At 44.8% G+C, this 18,527-nt stretch overlaps 1 protein-coding gene across 6 annotated transcripts in view; it reads left to right on the top strand.

Moving 5' to 3' along the window:
- The window catches only part of Slc7a7 (solute carrier family 7 member 7), a 62,925-nt gene that overhangs the window by 2,838 nt on the left and 41,560 nt on the right, over positions 1–18,527 (top strand). Inside the window, exons 1-2 of one of the 6 annotated variants that reach the window (XM_058585785.1) lie at positions 10,848–11,111; positions 15,210–15,752. In XM_058585785.1, coding sequence (XP_058441768.1) covers positions 15,254–15,752 — 499 coding nt within the window. In that variant the 5' untranslated portion in view covers positions 10,848–11,111; positions 15,210–15,253. Of the gene's footprint in view, positions 1–10,847; positions 11,112–13,835; positions 14,155–15,209; positions 15,753–18,527 lie in introns of those variants that run through there. The other 5 variants (XM_046465117.2, XM_046465121.2, XM_046465119.2 and 2 more) reach the window with 5 other exon arrangements.

The raw sequence follows: 18,527 nt of genomic DNA, 5'->3' as shown, positions 1-18,527 counted from the left end.
ACAAAATAGGGCTGGGGATGTGGCTCAGTGGTTAAGTGCCCCTGACTTCAATCCCCGGTACCAAAAAAAAAAAAAAATATATATATATATATATATATATATATACACACATATATACACACATACATAAATGATTTCATAATAAAACTGTAAGGTAGTTAAGATAGTCCAGGAAACAGTTATTGTACAGATTTTACAGTTTTCAGGGATCAGTAAATTGAACCAAAATGTGACTATTGGACTGGGGATGTAGCTCAATGGTAGAGTAAGAGCCAGCCCTACCAAAAAAGAAAGAAAGAAAGAAAAATGGCTGTGGATTTATTGTTTGTTTTACATTTAGTGACAGAATAAAGACTGAGTGACACTGTTCCCTTACTTGGCTTTTTGAGCCTTTGACTGGTCCTGAGGAGAGCACTGGAATCTCACAGTTGAGGGAATCAAGTAGAAGCCAAAGGCTTGAAGAATAACCTAAGAGTCAGTGTTTAGGATTCATAAGAAAGATGATGGACTCATACTGCTATCTATACTATATATAGGAATTGAACCAACAATATTATTTTTTAGTAGTGCATATATGAGGAGGACACCATTAATTTGCAAAATCATTGGAAAGGGCACAAATGTTCAGATGAACAATAATGTGTATGATTTGAATGTTACATGCAAAAGTGGACCTGTGCAGTCATTCAATAGCTGTGAAAGTCAAAGAGCAAGAGCTGGAGGGTAGGAATGGGGGTAAGAATGGGAAGTTTGAGCAGAACTAGAAAATCTGGGAAGGAGGATATTTAGAAGGAAGACAACTTTAGCCTTTGACGTGGTTAGTATGATGTGGTAGGGGGACAATCCACTGGTTGAAAATGGCAGGAAACATGGGTTAGGATTTTGGGAGAGAGACAGAGAACATGGAGCACTGACAGTTAACATCATCAGCATTCTCGGGACCTCATGGAATGCTATTGACTGGGAGGAGGTCTGGCACCTGGACAGCACTCTTCAGTGACTTCATCAGCCTCATAAACCACAGGAAAGCAGCTTTGTCATCCCAAACTGGATATCCTTTATCCTCTGTACTTCATCTGACAAAGACTGGAGTTAAGAGTGATGTGAAGCACCCGGAGTCTGAGCTTTATGTTTTCCCTCTCTTAAATTCCTTTGCTTTTCAAAGACATCATGCCTCATATTTGGCTTTAGCATTTTTGTAATCCACTTGTATTTGTGTCTAATATATTTATTCAGATATCCCTGTAGAGTTGTATACAGTTACTTGTAGTCCCCTCACCCCCCGAACTAGCCCTTTTTTATTTTTGAAATGGTTTCAGTAGGTTGTTCAGAGCTTCACTAAGTTGCTGAGGCTGGCCTCAAGCTTGCAATCCTACTTCAGTCTGCTGAGTCGCTGGGATTACAAGTGTGTGCCTCTGCACCTGACAAATTAGGTGCTTTTTTAACAGCTGCGATGAGTTATAATGATACTGAGAAGGAACATAAATAAGTGAGCTGACTTTGGTAGCCAACTCCACCTTATTGTGCAACAATATTTTTGCATGTGTATGACAGAATTCTAAGATTGAAGAAGTTGTGGAGAGAAGGGGAAACTGGGAATTCTTTCAGTATTTTCCTTTTTAGGACAGCTCAAAGATCAAATCACTGTCATCTTGTGCAAAAAATTTGGGAACTGAAGGCTTTAAACAACACATCCTTACAATACAATGCTTTGCATAGTATTTCCTTATTACTTACATAATTTATTGTAACATATTTCTCTTCTTTTCCAGAGCTGTCAAATCAGTATTGGCTAGCCGGGTGTGGTGATGCACACCTGTAATCCCAATGGCTTGGGAGGCTGAGGCACGAGGATCATAAGTTCAAAGCCAGCCTCAGCAACTCAACAGCTTAGTGAGACCCTAAGCAACTCAGGGTCTCTAAATAAAATACAAAAAAAAAAAAAAAAGATGTGGCTCAGTGGTTAATTGCCCCTGGGTTCAATCCCCAGTACCAATAAATAAATAAATAAATCAGTACTGGCTAAATATTGCATGCAGGAGACCCTGTATTCAATGCCCAGTAAAACACACACACACACAGTCTATAATAAAAGACCTAACTTCAAGAGGAGTCATTTACGACCTTCAGCTACATTCTCTTCTTCCTGACAACTGGGAAGTCCCTTTTAGAAAGGCCAAGCCTGGCAGATATGGTGGCATATGCCTGTAATCACAGCTATTTGGGAGGCTGAGGCAGGAGGATCACAAATTCCAGGCAGGCCTCAGCAACTTAGTGAGACCCTGTCTTAAAATAAAAAATAAAAGTGAAAAGGTGTAGGGATGCTGGGCATGGTGGTGCAATCTGTAATTCTAGCAACTCCGGAAGGTGAGGCAGGAGGATTCTAAGTTAAAGATCAACCTCATCAATTTAGCAAGGCCCTAAGGACTTAGCCAGCCCCTGTCTCAAAATAAAAATTTAAAAAGGGCTGGGGATGTTGTTTAGTGGTTAAGCACTCCTGGGTTCAATCCCAGGTACCAAAAAAAAAAAAAAAAAAGGGTAGGGATGTGAACTCAGTGGTAGAGTGCCCCTGGTTTTAATTCCCAGTTCTGCAAACAACATAAAAGAAGAAATGTTAAACCACCATTTGACCCAGCTAGCCCTCTCCTTGCTCTATATCCAAAGAACTTAAAATCAGCATACTATAGTGATGCAGCCACATCAATGTTTATAGCAGCTCAATTCACAATAGCTAAACTATGGAACCAATCTAGGTGCCCTTCAACAGATGCATGGATAAAGAAACTGTGGTATATATACACAATGGAATATTACTCAGCAATAAAAGAGAATAAAATTATGGCATTTGCAGGTATATGGAGTTGGAGATTAGCCCGTTAAGTGAATTAAGCCAATCCCCAAAAAACAAATGCTGAATGTTCTTGATAAGTGGAAGCTGATCCATAATGGGGGTCTGGGGGAGAGAATGGAGGATCTTTGGGCAAAGTGGGGGGGGAGCGGGGGAGCACATGAGCGTAGGAAAGATGGTGGAATGAGATGGACATCATTACCCTAGGTACATGTATGATTGTATATATGGTGCAACTACATTGTATACTACCAGAGAAATGAAAAGCTGTGCTCCATTTGTGCACAATGAACCGAAATTAATTCTGTTGTCATGTATAACTGACATGAGTGGCTCAGGAGGCTGAGACAGGAGGATTGCGAGCCAGCCTCAGCAATGGCGAGGTACTTAGCAACTCATTGAGAACCGTGTCTCGAAATAAAATACAAAATAGAGCTGGGGATGTGGTTCAGTGGTTGCGTGCCCCTGAGTTCAATCTCCAGTACCAATCAATCAATCAATTTAAAAAATTATATTAAAAAATGCTAAAGCTGGATTGTGCAAAAGTACTATTTACAAATCATCTTTTAGCCTTAAACCATGTGAGGCATTTCCAGATTCCTTTTTTATCTTTTTTTTTTTTTTTTGTACTGGGGATTGAACCCAAGAGCACTTAACCCAAGAGCCACATCCCCAGCCCTTTTGCCCTTTTTTTTTTTGGAGACAAGGTCTCACTGATTTGCTGAGGACTTGGAACTTGTGATCTTCCTGACTCAGCTTTCCGAGCCACTGGGATTACAGGTGTGTGCCACCATACCCGGATTCCCATTTCTTGAACTAGCTCAGCAACTCCTGCTTTTATTAGGTACATGCTGCAGCTAGGGTTGTTCACACCAAAGGTGCTTTGGCAACTCTAGCCTCCCAGGCACCCTGGCTATGGAACATTTTTGGTTATATGCTGCCTCCTGGTGGCAGCTACTGCCCAGCACCTTTCCGCCTGGTGGAGACCACTTTCTTCAATTTGGAGTCTTGAAGCTGATGCAACAGCTTCCCCACAAGGGGTTAGGAGTTGGGAACCAGAGGTGGAAGAGAACATTTTTGGGAGACCCCTCCCCCAGATCCAAGCAGGCATTGCCTCCTCTCCTCTACCTCCTTCAATGGGGCTTCCCAGTCCAGAGTCCCTTCTGAGTCTCATCTGAGTGTCTCTGGGGTGGAGGTAGGGGTTGCCAGGGTTGGGGGCTTTTGTCCAGACCCCAGTTGCCAATTGAAATGCTTGGGTCAGAGTGTTAAGTTTTGCCTTTTGTGCTGAAGTTCCCTGAGGCAGAGGCTTTGCCTGAATGGTAGAGTCCAGAGTGACCACTACAAGACATATTCTGTTGTTTATGAAACTTTTTATCGGGGAAGTATTCCATGTCAGGGTCCTTGAGGGGCTGGTCTGGCTGGTCTACTGGAGAACATTTTTTACCTTAATGCAGTTATGATCAGGTTGCCCAGTCCCAGTAGGCAGCAGACTTGCTGGGTTTAGAGTCTGGACAACTTCAATGTGGACATGTAGATATTTATATAATGTGCCCTGGTACCTAACCATCCTCTCATTAGTCAGCCAATATTTTCCTTTATATTCAAATAATGTCAAAACTGAATGAGGAACTTTGACAACAAATTTTGTCCCATAGCCGGTTTATTATCTTCCAACACCAGAAGGGCTGTGGCTGCAAGGGCCTGTAAACAAGGTGGCCAGCCTTGAACCATAGAGTCCAGCTATTTAGAAAGATAGGCCACTGAATGGTGTCATGTCCCCAGCATTTGAGTCAGGACTCCTGTAGCTCTTCCAGATGGTTCATGGACATACGGAAAGAAAGATTTTGTGAGATCAGAGAGTCCTAGTCTAAGTGCACTAGTGAGTGCCTGCTTAAAGGCTTCAGAGGCCTTTTGTTGTGTTGGTCCCCACATCAGAGGATCTTGTTTTCCCCTCTTTTTGGCCTTATAGAGGGCCACTAAACTGAAAAGTTAGGGATCCATATTTTGCAGAATTTGGCAGCACTCAGGAACTCAGATCTTATGGCTGGTAGAAGGAACCGGAATTGAGCAGACTGTTTTCTATCAGGGCCCAGTTGCCATTGTCTCTGAGTTACATAAAAACCGAAGTAGTTGACTTTTTCTTGATAGATGTGGGCTTTCTTCCTTTGAGACTTCGTAGCCAGTTTTACATAGGAGAGTGACAAGCAGTTGTGTCCCCTTTATGTAGTCTTCTTAGGTTGTTCAGCCAGCAACAGGTCATCTACATATTGGAGCAATGTGTATCTACATCAGAGGCCAATATTCATGTTGTTTTGCAGGAAAGGCTTTCAAATCAGAAGCTAGTGCCATCCTGAAGGTGGTTGGTGAGTTTCTGAAGCCCTGTGGCTCTCTGGTCTAGGTCAATTGGCCTTCAGTTGGGGGCATTCTTTCTTCCAGTGGCCCTCCAGATAGCAGTAGGTACATAGGCGTAGTTTTAGCCTTGTCTCTGGATAAGAGACAAGATATGAGGGAAGCCGCAAGGAGAACCATCTCTTTATTCATTTTTTTAAAAAATATTTTTTCACTTGTAGATGGACACAATACCTTTATTTATTTTTATGTGATGCTGAGGGTCAAACCTAGTGCCTCACACATTCAAGGCACGTGTTCTACCACTGAGCCACAAGCCAGCCCTCTTTCTTCATCTTTTGATCTGCTTCTTGTTGAGTCTCTGGGTCTTGGTTGATGAAAACTGTGGTGGCCACTTTAATCAACTCCCTGACATTTTTTTTTTTTTTTTTTTTTTGGTGTTGGGGATTGTACCAAGGCCTTGTGCATGTGAGGCAAGCACTCTACCAACTGAGATATATCCCTAGCCCTTACTGGCATTTTTTAAAGCAAAGTCCAGCAAAGTTTTGGTGAATGTCTCTCTGGGGTTGTTTTACCTGCTGGTTGTCTGGTGCCTCAGAATCAAAGGGAGTGAAGAGTTGGAAGGTCTCACATAGTTGTTCATAGATCTGGCTGGGACTTTCATCAAGCTTTTGGAGTACTTCTGATATCTTGTTCATGTTTAGCCTCTTCCCCCCCCCCCCTTCTTATAGGGGCTGCCTATGAGGGCCTCTGGATAGCTCTTTATCTTTAGGAGGTCCTCCTCTTTGTTGGGGCCCCTCCTAGGTCTGTGTCAGAGAACCAGGCCTGGGCATAGGCTTGGATGTTGCCTTGTGTGTCAGGAGCATGATCCTCTAGCAATTTTAAAGCTCTCAGGTCACCTGTTTGCATTCCTCTGTCAACCAAGGAGGGCTGGTGGGTCTGGATAATGGACTGCATTAGATCATCATGGCCCAGGACTTCTCTGTGTAGGAGGGAGTATGATTTTTCCAATTTAAGAGATAGGTGGTGGTGAAAGGCTGGCACTCAAAACTGCATTGTCCCCCTTGGATGTTTCCCTCCTGGTCAATACAGACAACTATGCCCCTTTTAGTCTCTCATAGGGGCATCTGGAGAACTCTCATCTGGGTTGTGGCTCTGGCCTTAGGACAAGTATCCTGCCTTGGTCTCTGTGGGGGTGGGGTGGGATGGAGGAGTCTTTGGCTCTGGAGAAGCCTCTGGCACCGAGGCATCAAGGAGGAAAGAGTGGCTGGTGCTGAGGGGCCACCATCTGTTGCCTCTGAGGCTGAGGGGGCTGAGGGGACAGCCTGTTGCCTCAGTGGTCTTGGCAAAGTCGGGTAGAATGGCATATAAGGTGATGGCCTCTCTTCTGGCTTATGGAGAAAACTGGTTTCCTTTCTGTATTTTATTTGTCAGGTTTTTGTCTGTTTAGTTCCCTTTTGTTGGGTCTTAGAGGCTACTATAGTCTGAACTAATGTCAACTTGGACTGTTCTTCCAGATAGGCTCTCAACCAACGGGCTGTTTCTATACTATTTCTTGCCAGCAATCAATATAAGGGAATGGTCTGGGTGTCCAGGTTTTTTTTTTTTTAATAGAAAGGACATCATCAGTGACACTTTTTTCTGGTGGTCATCCCACATCAAAGCCTGGCCATTCTAATTTGCAGAGAGTATATAACCTTTGTGGAGTGAGTTTCAAACCAGAGTAACCATTAAACACCTTTCTTAAAGTTTTCTAATATACATTTCAAAAGATTTAATTTACTCTGCATGCCCCCCATGTTCTACCCTGCATAGTGTTGCACACTTAGGACAAGACTTACTTCGTATATCTCTGGCCGTTCCCCTCTCAGAGACTTAGGGTTCTCTTAGCCTTGTGGGTTGGTATCAACCCCTGACCCGGAGCTTCCAGCTAGATGTTGGTTGGTAGAATTCCACCTCAGACTGTATGAGCTACCATGGAACTGCAGATTGGGACTCCACACTTGCTCGGGCCCTTGGGTCAGGTCTGAACAATTCTGCTGTCCATCTCATTCACACATTTTTACATACTTTCACATAGATATGATAAGAGCAAAATTTCTATACTGCTCAAATCCCCCAAATTCCAAAACCACAGAAGGAGCCAGGGTTTCCTTTCTGCTTGTTGACCCCAAACAGAGACTACTTGGGTGACTCCTGGGTCCTTTTTGGCTCCAACTCCTTTGGAGGTTACAGAAGTAAATCAAGGCTATTTTCCATATGCTGAGGCCTCTAAGGGGAAGTCAGGTGGGATCCACTAAAGGACCTTCTTCCTATCTGTTCAGTCTAGCAGTGTTCCAGGTTCCCTATTCCTGGTTCCTGCATCTCTGTGGGTTCTATTGTGCTTTGGGGGCAGCAGCTCAGGGGTGCTGGGTGAGTCACCTTGCCCATGAGCAAAGAGTTGCCTGTGGTGCATCAAGGAGAAGCATTGTCCTCCAACATCCAGGGGAAGCCAGAACCGGATACAAGAGAGGCAGAAAAGATGTCTTCGCCTCTTCCATCCCATCCAGATCACCAAATGATATAGGACAGAAGAGACTGGACACCCAAGGAATTTTTAGGAGGCAGGTTTATTGGCTGCAGCCGGCTGGTCCAGAGTATGGGGCTGTGCTGGCAGCTGGAAGTTTGCTGGGGCCCCAGCAAACTTCCAGCTGCCAGCAGGGCTGGGCCAGAGTGTGGCCCATGTCTGAAATTCTCTGAACCTTGACTGGAAATTCTTTAAATTTTATACTCAGTGGGGTTGTTACATGTCAGTGGGTGGGAACTTTTTTTTTTTTTTAAGAGAGAGAGAATTTTTTTTTTTTTTAATATTTATTTTTTAGTTTTCGGAGGACAGAACATCTTTGTTTGTATGTGGTGGTGAGGATGGAACCGGCCCGCATGCATGCCAGGCCAGCGCGCTACCGCTTGAGCCACATCCCCAGCCTGAGTGGGAGGGAACTTAATAGTCTTTGTCCCATATTCTTAGGCTAGACAGATGTTTCACATGTTTTCTCTGCAAACCCGGAATTTATAAGAAAGAGGAAGCTTCAAACCATGATGAGCTTTCTGCAAAACTCCTGTGAAATCCTGTTGACACTCTTTGTAAAAATCTTTCTTATGAGAAGCTTGATTATAGCAAGGGTCTTTTGGGTGATACCTGGTCTGCTTCACCTTCACTCTAGTTCACCACAGCCTGCTTCCTAGATCCAGGGGAAAGGCAGGGGGTGGAATGCTTTACCCGGTGCAGGGAATGGAAGGGACGCTTGGTGCAGGGATTGAAAGGGACACTTGGCTCCCCAGGAAAGATCCTGGGTCGTCGCCCGAGGTCAGACCCTTTATGAAGGGCAACCCAGCTCTTCTTAGGGGCTTTGAGGGCGGGTGATGGCTGGGTCTGGTTTTGAGAAAGTGAGATCTTAGGACCTCAGACAGGAAACCAGAAAGCAAGGGTAGGGAGGGAATGTGGGAGAAAGGGGCAAAGGTGAGCGCCAGCGGGCCTAGCGGGGGCGGAGACGGAGGAGAGCTGGGAAGGGGCGACAGACAGGTTTGCAGGGGGAGGGCAGAGCTGCGGGGGTGGGGCGGGGTGGAGGGTAGCAGAAGAGCTCACGTTTTAGATTAGCGCTTCCTCTCTTCTTGAACCCCTTCGGATTTTGCGTGAACCTGAGTGCTTGTCTGCCTCTATCTTCTCTGCCCTTTGACCCTGTCGTGGCACCTCGCTTTGGCCACCTCCTCCCTGCAGACAGGTCACCTGAGCTGTGTGGGTTAGAGGAACTAAGAACTTCCGGAATCAGGAAAGAACATTAGATGAGGGCCTTTATGTTTTATTTTTTCCCATTAGTGAAACAAAGTCAATTTTTAAACCATTCTAAACCTTCCAATAAAACTGAAAACCATACTCTTCTTCCTTTTACCCATTTCTACCAAAAATAAGAAGTACCACTGAAGACTCCTTGCTCTAAGGAGCCAGAGTAAGTCTGGAGGGCAGACTCAAGAGCCTGCCCAGGAGCCCAGCCAGATGGGAGATCAGAGTAACAGCGGTGTTCATTCATTTCTTCACCCTTGCAATGAATGACTGCAAGCCTTGCACTTGAGGATACAGTGAACAAAGCTCTTGAGATGCTTACCTTCTAGTGGTGGTGGTGATTACAACACCAGGAATGGAAAATATCACAGGGAAGAAAGTTCCAGGCAAGGAGGATAGATGAAAGAAAAAGCATTGAAAAAACTGAAGTGGGAGCATGCTTATTGTGTGGCTACAGCAGGGAGACAAAGTGGCTGGAGTGCAATGAGGGAGAGAACTGGGGCCGTGCCAACCTGTGCTAACAGGGATGGCTTTTTGCTCCTCTTCCTAGGACTTCCTCATAGCTTGAACCTGAACCCAGGGTAAGTTTAAGGGGCAGGCCATCTGGGAAGCAGCCCAGGTCTACAAAGGCAATAAATTGTCATTGGAATAATTCAGATATTTGGTGCCAGTGAACTCTGATTTCTGTGTCTCTTTGTGAAATATAAGTTGGCTTCCATCCAGTGGCCCAGACAGAGTCCTGGAGGACTCCTTACCTAGACCACCTGTCTGTGGAGTAATTTGCAACAAGCAAGTGCAAGTTGCAGGGTGTAGCCTGGAGATCTGGGAGCTATCAATTACCTAAGGCAACAGTCACAACTGGAATTCTGAAAATGCATGGTGCACTGTGACGTGTCCCTCCCCAGGACAGGGATTAATGCTATTGTCTACCTTTAAAGTGGTTTAATATGCTTACCAAGAAGTGGTCTGCCTCAGAAAATTGCATGTGATGAATTTATATAATAACTTCTAATTTTGAATGTAAAGAAATATGCTTATGCAGTTTTTATTTTGAGAAAACTATTTCCTTTATCTCAGTAAGCATAACAGATATTTATGTATTTTTGGTACTGAGGATTGAACTCAAGTGGTGCTCTACAATTGAGTTACATACTCAGTCCTTTTTCTTTCTTTCTCTTTCTTTTTTCTTTTTTTCAATTTTGAGATAGAGTCATGCTAATTGCTGAGGGTCTAGCTAAATTGCTGAAGTTGGCCCTGAACTTGTGATCCTCCTGCCTCAGTCTGTGGGATTACAGGTATGGGCCATCATGCCCAGCTTCCATATATTTAAATAGTAGTTTGCAGCAACTCAGGAATCTGCCCAGGGTGCCACAGCATTGTTAGCTCTTACCTGGCAACGCAGACTCACACTTGAACATTACCTGAACCATTTGGGGAACTGGGCAATGAGTGGGCTTGTTTGATGTCTTGATGTATGCTTGGCTGCACCCATGGGGGCCCTCTTTGGTGTATATTATCTTCTTTGACTTGCTTTAGGTGCTGAAATGGCTTGGAAACTCTTGAGATGGGATGGCAGAGTTCCATTGCCCTAACCATAGGATCCTATGCCCCTGTAGGACTAAACACAGTCTGTGAGTGGGAGAGGGAGTAAGAAAAGGAATGAGGGGAAGAGGGGAGGTGGGGAATTGTAAGGATCCTCTGGAGGGCAGTGTAAATTGCAAGGAAAACTAAAGTGCTTAGTAAACTTAAGACAACAAGGAAGATCAGGGGTTGGTGTGGAGAGGAGGTGGAGCTGAGACAGTGGAGAAGGTGCCTGGAGGCCGAGCGAGCAAGAATCTCTGGGTTGGTCCAGGCAATCCGAGCTCCACCCCGTCCCCGTAGCCCCTCCCCGCTGCCGGCCAGAGTCGCACATGTGTTTTCCTGTTTTTCCGTTTCGGTCCCCGTCACCCTCTGCCTTTTCTGCTCCTCAGAGTCAACAGCTGCTGCAGCACGAGCCATACCCCTGTTACCCCTAACTATCACCTTCCCTGGCCCCCTTCCCAGGGCTTGCTGGTAGCCCCTCCTCCCTGCACTTTCCCAAAGGTCAAGAGACAGGTAAGAGGTGGGAGAGGGACAATGGGCGAGGGGGGAAGAGAAGGAGAGGATGGAGTGCGTCCTGAAAATCAACCGGAGGGAGATTCAAGTCTTAGTTCCTGATCCCAGCCCTGGCCTCACTAGGCAGTCTCTGGCCCAGAGACTTCAGCCCTTGTTAATGGGAACTCTGGTCATAGGACTAAACAATTTGTTTTCTTGTTTCACATCCCCCCTCCCCCAAACACACACGAAGGAAGATCGCAGCTACAGTGGAGTATAGAAAAACAAATGGAGAACTGGAGAGGGAGGGGCTGAGCATGTAGCTTGGAGTGATGGGGAATCCAGCCATACCAGCATGTGTCTGTTTGGTTTCTGTTGTTAGGGGAGGCAACACAGACTAGTTGGAGCCAGAAAGGCAGGCCATGGGGGTATCTGGGAGAGATAGCATATTCTTACAGTAGCTCCCTGAACTTGGCTGAGGAGCCATGACCCAGAACTGTGTGCTGGTTCCCGGAGAAGTGTGTTTTGGTGTTGGTTTTGGGGGGTGGGATCAGGGCACCGGGCTCCACTGGCTGCTCTGCCAGGCGCATGCTAGCTAGGGGCCCTGCTTCCTGCTTTCCTGAACCCTTGAGCCTGACACTTCTTCCACAGCTATAAGAGGAGTGTGTGGTTCTGTAATATTCACAGGGTCCTCAGAGATGACACCCAAAAAAAGAGAAAGGTCATGAGGGGTGCTGTTATCTTATAAGGCTTTTGTAAAGCCAGGGTGGCAGAACCTCTTTGGGAGAGCCTGGAGGTGCTGCTTGGCCCAGAGTGCCTGAAGATAGAATCATTACCCTGAAACTGAGGTCCTCAGGGAGGAGTGAGATGCCAGAGGTGCTGCATTCTTGTCTATGGTGGTAGGCTGTAGATGAGAAAAGAAGGGATATCTCCATGAATGACAGCCTCCCCTGACCAGTTGGTGAGGCTAGGAGATTCCACTCAACATTTCCTGGTGAGACCACTAGGGCATGCTGTTTGCTAGAGAGTAGTTGGATTTGTCTCAAGTTCCTTGAGAGGACTTCACTTTTCTGATATTACCAGTCATGAACTCATTCTTGTACACTTCTCTCCTTGTGCTCCCTTACTGTTTTCCTTTCCTTTGTCTCTCTTTCATTTTTTTTCTTGAGGTCACATTGAGACACATGCTCACCCCTTGGTGCCAATGAATGTGGTCTTAAAAAGGCAGGAGTGGTTTGTGTTTCTGTTTGCACTAGAAATGGGTACCCTAATAATTTCAGTGCTGCCAACAGGTCTTTTTTTTAGACATTGATGAACCTTTATTTTATTCATTTATTTATATGTGGTGTTGAGAATTGAACCCAGTGCCTCACACATGATTGGCTCTACCACTGAGCCACAACCCCAGCACTAACAGGTCTTATAATTATTTCTTATCCTCTCCCGGGAGCAGCCAGGAAGTAGGTGGACAGAGGAGGCCAGAGGCTTTCTTTTTAATCTAATCATATCATCCCCCAGGTAATTCATTAGGGAGCCACCTGAAGTGATTTGCTGTCTGACAGGAAGCCTTAGAGACTAGGGCAGGTTGAAGGGGTGGGACGTTGTGGAGATAGCATAGTTCTGTGATTACAAGTGTTATGTGTGCTCTGGGTTTTAGCTGCCTCCCTTTTTACTGGCACCCTGCTAGTGAACATACCTGCCCCCATAGAAGGCATAGTGAACATACCTGCCCATAGGCTGTAGGGAGGGTTCAATGAGATAACTCATTCAAGGGCTTAGCTGTGTGTCTGGCCTGATTAAATCTCAATAAGTTCTGTAATTATTACAGGAGCATATTTGGGGGTGCAAGTTTAAGGAGCTAGAATGGGAGCATGAAGAGTAGAGATCAGTTTCCCAGGGATATTTAGATCTCTGTTCTCTTGTTATAGAATAACAAAAAATGGATTAGGAAGAATGTAAGAAGGGGCTGACAGTTGGAATTCAGAAAGGATAGAGTGTATTTCTGTTGATAATAGTCCAGAACATCAGATTTAAAGTAGACTATAGAGATAGACTAAACTGCGTGATTTCTAAAAACTGGCCAACTTCTGCTTGTTCTGGGCCTGTATGGCCAGGATAGCTCACAGATATCTTATTTCCAATTTATTTATTTATTTTTCTAGGCAAGCACTGTATCATTTAACTACAATCTTAGCCCTCTCCATATTTTTAAGAAATTGGAGCCATGTTGTATTTGGAGAAGGTATATGCAAAGAGTTATGGATACTCTAGAGATCTTGATTTTTTTTTTTCCTAAGAATGATGGGATGGAGAGAGAGATGTAGCTAGAGGTTTGATCTCATTTCTTGACTTTTTTTCCTTTAAAGTAGTTTGAGGTTCAGACTTTGGATAATGACCCAAGTAGCCACCCGTCTCTGCATGGGGAAGTGTGTAGAGTTCTCCTCTTAGGAGACCCAATCATGGGGTATAGGAATGGCTCTTATACTTCCTCTAATTCTCAGCATGTGAACAAGTCTTTGTGTCACACTCTGCAACCTTCCTGCCTTTCTTAATTGTTTGGGGTGAGGAGAAGTGAGGATAGGGTGGGGCATAGAGGACGGAGAGGGGTCTGTGCCACCGCCCTGTCTTCAGCTAACTTGTTGGGGCATAACTTCCCCATTAGACAGAAAAGGCACACAGCTGGCTGTCCTTTCTTCTGGGCCCTCAGTCCTGGAGCAGAGCTGACAAAGGAGATTCCTGAGAGAGTGCCTTCTTATCGCAGAAAGTGCTGAGTCCAGAACTCCTTGCTGCCCCTTTTGCAGATGCAAAGGGCCTGTGAACCTTGGACCCAGACGGTTGCTTAACTCTCCTCTTCCTTTTCCTCACCCCTTCCTTTGCTTGCTCCCTTGCCCCACCCCCCTTCCTGACTTCACTTAAATCCTTAGGCATTTGCCTGGCCTTCCCTTTAGTGCTGGTTGAGAGGAGGAACAATTGGACCATCCTTCTGGGAGGGCGCGTTTCTCTCAGTGACTGCTGCTGGCTACTGCTGTGAGGACCTGCTTGTATCCAGGGCCAGGGAGTGAGTGTGCGTCTCACCCTGTCCTCTTGTCGCACTTCCCTGCTAACTCCTCTCTGCTTCTCTGGCTGCTCTGTAGTATCCTATCCCTGCCTCTCCCCAGTGCCTCTTGCCTTAGTATCTCTTCATTTTCCTGACTAGCTATTTCTAGTTTCTTCTCAGCTGTCTCCTGCTCTGTGTTTCCCTGCATCTGCTGCCTGGTTTTAGCTATTTCCTTGCCTTGGTTTTGAGTGGTCTCTCTCTCTCTCCAACAGCAACTCCAGGGGTAGGGGAGAGAGGGGAAGCTTCCTCCTTTCATTTCTAGGTTCTGCTGTATATTTGGGTCACCATCTCTCATTCATACATTTTTGAGTGATACAACTATGCCAATATGAGGAGAGGCTTGGAATGCTAGAGACTGGGAAAAGGATCTAGGAAAGGAAAAACATAAAGAAGTCTGTCTTCTTTCAGGATGGGTGGGGTGGCTTGGGTTTGGGCAGGGATGAATTCACCAGCTGAGGGTTGTTAATGGATGCTCCTTGAGCAGGGAGATGGCTGTTAGTTTCTAGCAGGAAAGCTCTGAAGCCTCTAGATTTGCTAGAGTGAGTGTCTTTGGGGAAGAGAACAGCATTGTGAGGAGATCCCACAGAGTAGCTGCTTGCAGGGTTGGTTGCATCTCAGCACAGGTGATAGGTGAGACTGAAATTAGAGAGAAGATAGACTTTTTGGATACGTCTGAAAACTCAGGGTCAATCCACTATAATTATACTTGGGAGCTGCCAAACTGCCTTCATACTTACTAGTCTTGTGTTACAGCTGGCTCAGGCAAAACCAGGATTTAGTTTTCTACTTGGAAAATGAGTTGGGCTGCATCATCATAATGAAGAGGCAGGTGCTTTCCCTTTTAAAAATTCAAGTTGGGGTCATTTTGATGAGCCAGCCAGAAGAAGAGGTGTTTTCAAGGTGGGAAGCAAAAGAGAGGTCTCTGAGTGGTGGGTGGGCTGCCCATACTGGCCCCTGTAGGGTAAGGGGTGGGGAACTACACATTTATCAATTACACCATATTTCTCATCTTTCTTCCTTAGAGGGCAATGCCAGGAAGCTGGTGAAGGCTCTCCTCTCCTCCACCATGGTTGACAGCATCAAATATGAAGTGGCCTCCCAGCAAGAGGCTGATGATTCTCCTTTGGGCCATGGGGCCAGCCCAGGAGCCCAGCAGATAAAGCTGAAGAAGGAGATCTCACTACTTAATGGCGTTTGCCTTATTGTGGGGAACATGATTGGTTCGGGAATCTTTGTCTCCCCCAAAGGTGTGCTCATGTACAGTGCCTCCTTTGGCCTCTCCCTGGTCATCTGGGCTGTTGGGGGCCTCTTCTCTGTCTTTGGGGCCCTTTGTTATGCGGAACTGGGCACCACCATTAAGAAATCTGGGGCCAGCTACGCCTACATTCTGGAAGCCTTTGGGGGACTGCTTGCCTTCATCCGCCTCTGGACCTCCCTGCTCATCATTGAGCCCACCGGCCAGGCCATCATTGCCATCACCTTTGCCAACTACATGGTGCAACCTCTCTTCCCCAGCTGCAGTGCTCCCTATGTCGCTGGCCGCCTGCTGGCGGCTGCCTGCATCTGTAAGTGGGGTTGGGGAGGAGTGTGGTGTGGAGGACTGGGCTAAGGGGTGGTGTGTGGATCCAGGCAGGAAGCAAGGAATTGGAAAGGAATGCCTTTGATAACACCTATTTTGTGATTTTTAAATTAATGTATACTGTGAGCTGGGGTTGTAGCTCAGTGGTTGGGTGCGTGCTTAGCATGCTGGAGGCCCCAGGTTCATCCCCAGCAAGCAAAAAGAAAAACAACTATGCTTTGTGTTTCAAACAGTACCACAGTGTAAATGAAAGCAAGCAACTCACCTTTCTCCAACTTCTCATGCTAAGCCTATTAGCATTTAGTGTGCTTTTCCTGAATTTTTTTCTTGCTCTTTCAAGAGAAGTAGTTTTTTTTTTTTTTTTTTAAAGAGAGAGTGAGAGAGGGAGAGAGAGAGAAAAAGAGAGAATTCTAATATTTATTTTTTAGTTATCGGCGGACACAACATCTTTGTATGTGGTGCTGAGGATCGAACCCGGGCCGCACGCATGCCAGGCGAACGCGCTACCGCTTGAGCCACATCCCAGCCCGAGAAGTAGTTTTGACTGAGTGTGGAGATTGGTGCTTTGTATCCCAGCTGCTAGAGAGGCTGAGGCAGGAGGACTTCAAATTTGAATTCAGCCTGGGCAGCTTGAATTCTCCCTATCTCAAAACCAAATAAGAAGGGCTAGCACAACCCTGTAATCCCAGCAACTCAGAAGGCTGAGGAAGGAGGATCACAAATTTAAGGCCAGCCTCAGCAACTTAGTGAGGCCCTGTCTCAAAACATAAAAAGAGCTGGGGATGTGACTCCGTGGTTAAGTGCTCCTGGGTTCAATCACTGGTACCAAAATAATAATAATAATAATAATAATAATAATAATAATAATAATAATAATAAAAAATTTAAAAAATAAAGTGCTAGTAGTTTTGTTGACTTTTATTTATTTATTTAATATTTTTTTTAGATGTTGATGGACCTTTATTTAATTAATTAATTTATTTATATTTGGTGCTGAGAACCAAAACCAGGGCCTCACACATGCTAGGCAAGTACTCTGCCACTGAGCCACAACTCCAGCCCTTGTCATGTCTTTTAAAAGAACAGATTTTTTTTTTTTTGGGTGGGGTGGGGTGGGGTTATTGGGCATTGAACTCAGGACCTAACTCAAGGTAGGTAAGTGCTCTATTACTGACTTATGCTCCCATCCCTTTTTATTTTATTTTGAAACAGGGTCTCGCTAATGTTCCCAGCCTGGTCTTGAATTTGTAATATTCCTGCCTCAACTTCTTGAGTAACTTGGATTATAGGTGTGCACCATCATGCCCAGCTCTATTCTATATATAATTCTGCAGTGTGTGCTCCTGCTGACATTGATAGACATCTAGCTTGTCTTGGCTGTTGTGAACAGTGCTGCGATAAACATGGGAGTGCAGATAGATGTCTGTTCAACATACTGATTTCATTTTTTTTCTTTGGTATACCCAGTGCCCAATAGTGGGATTGCTGGATCATATGATAGTTCTATTGCTAGTTTTGAGGAAACTGCTTACTGTTTTCTATAATGGCTATACTAATTTACTTTTCTATCAATAGCATATGAGAATTTCCCTCCTTTCTCTGTATTCTTGTTAGCATTTTTTTTTCCTTCTCAGTACCTGAATGAACCCAGGGATGCTCTACAACTGAGCCATACCCCTTTATGTTTTTTATTTTGAGACAGGGTCTCTTTGAATTGCCAAGGCTGTTCTCAAACTAGCAATTCTCCTGCCTCAGCCTCCTGAATAGCTGGGATTACATTTGTGCACCATCACATGCAGCTTGTATTTCCTTTTTTTTTTTTTTAGACAGGTCTACTTGGGTCATTTACCTCTTTAAAAATTTTATTTTTCTTCAGTTTTGGGTATTGAACCTGGGGTGCTATTTATTGAACCCAGGGTGCTCAATCACTGAGCTACATACCCTATCCTTTTTAGTTTTATTTTGAGATAGAGTATTTGTGCATTTAAATTAAAGGCTGGTCTTAGGCTTGTGATTCTTTTGCCTCAGTGTCCCTGAGTAGATGGGATTTCAGGTGTTCAGGACTCCCTGCCTGGCTTCATCCATTTAAAATTATATTATTATTATTTTTTAATTTTTAAAATTTGTTCTAATCAGTTATACATGACAGCAGAATGCTCTTTGATTAATTGTACACAAAGAGCACAAATTTTCACTTCTCTGGTTGTACACGAAGTAGGATCATACCTTCGTGCAATCATACATGTACTTACGGTAATGATGTCTGTCTCATTCCAACATCTTTCCTATCCCCATGCCCCTTCCCTCTCTCCTCCCTCCCCTTTGTCCAATCCAAAGTTCCTTCACTCATCCCATCCATGCTCCCCCTCATTATAGATTAGTATCCACTTATCAGAGAAAACATTCAGCATTTGTTTTTTGGGATTGGCTTACTTCACTTAGCATGATATTCTCCAACTCCATCCCTTTACCTGCAAATGCCATAATTTTATTCTCTTTTATTGCTGAGTAATATTCCATTGTGTGTGTGTGTGTGTGTGTATATATATCTCATAGTTTCTTAATCCATTCATCTACTGAAGGGCATCTAGATTGTTCCACAGTTTGGCTATTGTGAATTGTGCTGCTATAAACATTGATGCGGCTACATCACTGTAGTATGCTGATTTTAAGTCCTTTGGGTATATACCAAGGAATGGGATAGCTGGGTCAAAAGGTGGTTCCAAGTTTTTTAAGGAATCTCCATACTACTTACCAGATT

Source organism: Marmota monax, unplaced genomic scaffold (assembly GCF_021218885.2).
Source record: "Marmota monax isolate L192 unplaced genomic scaffold, Marmota_monax_Labrador192_F-V1.1 WCK01_AAM20220418_F8-fsc00079, whole genome shotgun sequence".
Classification (NCBI taxonomy): domain Eukaryota; kingdom Metazoa; phylum Chordata; class Mammalia; order Rodentia; family Sciuridae; genus Marmota; species Marmota monax.
The sequence above is the reverse complement of the archived record's forward strand: the minus strand, read 5'-3'. Positions and strand labels throughout refer to the sequence as shown.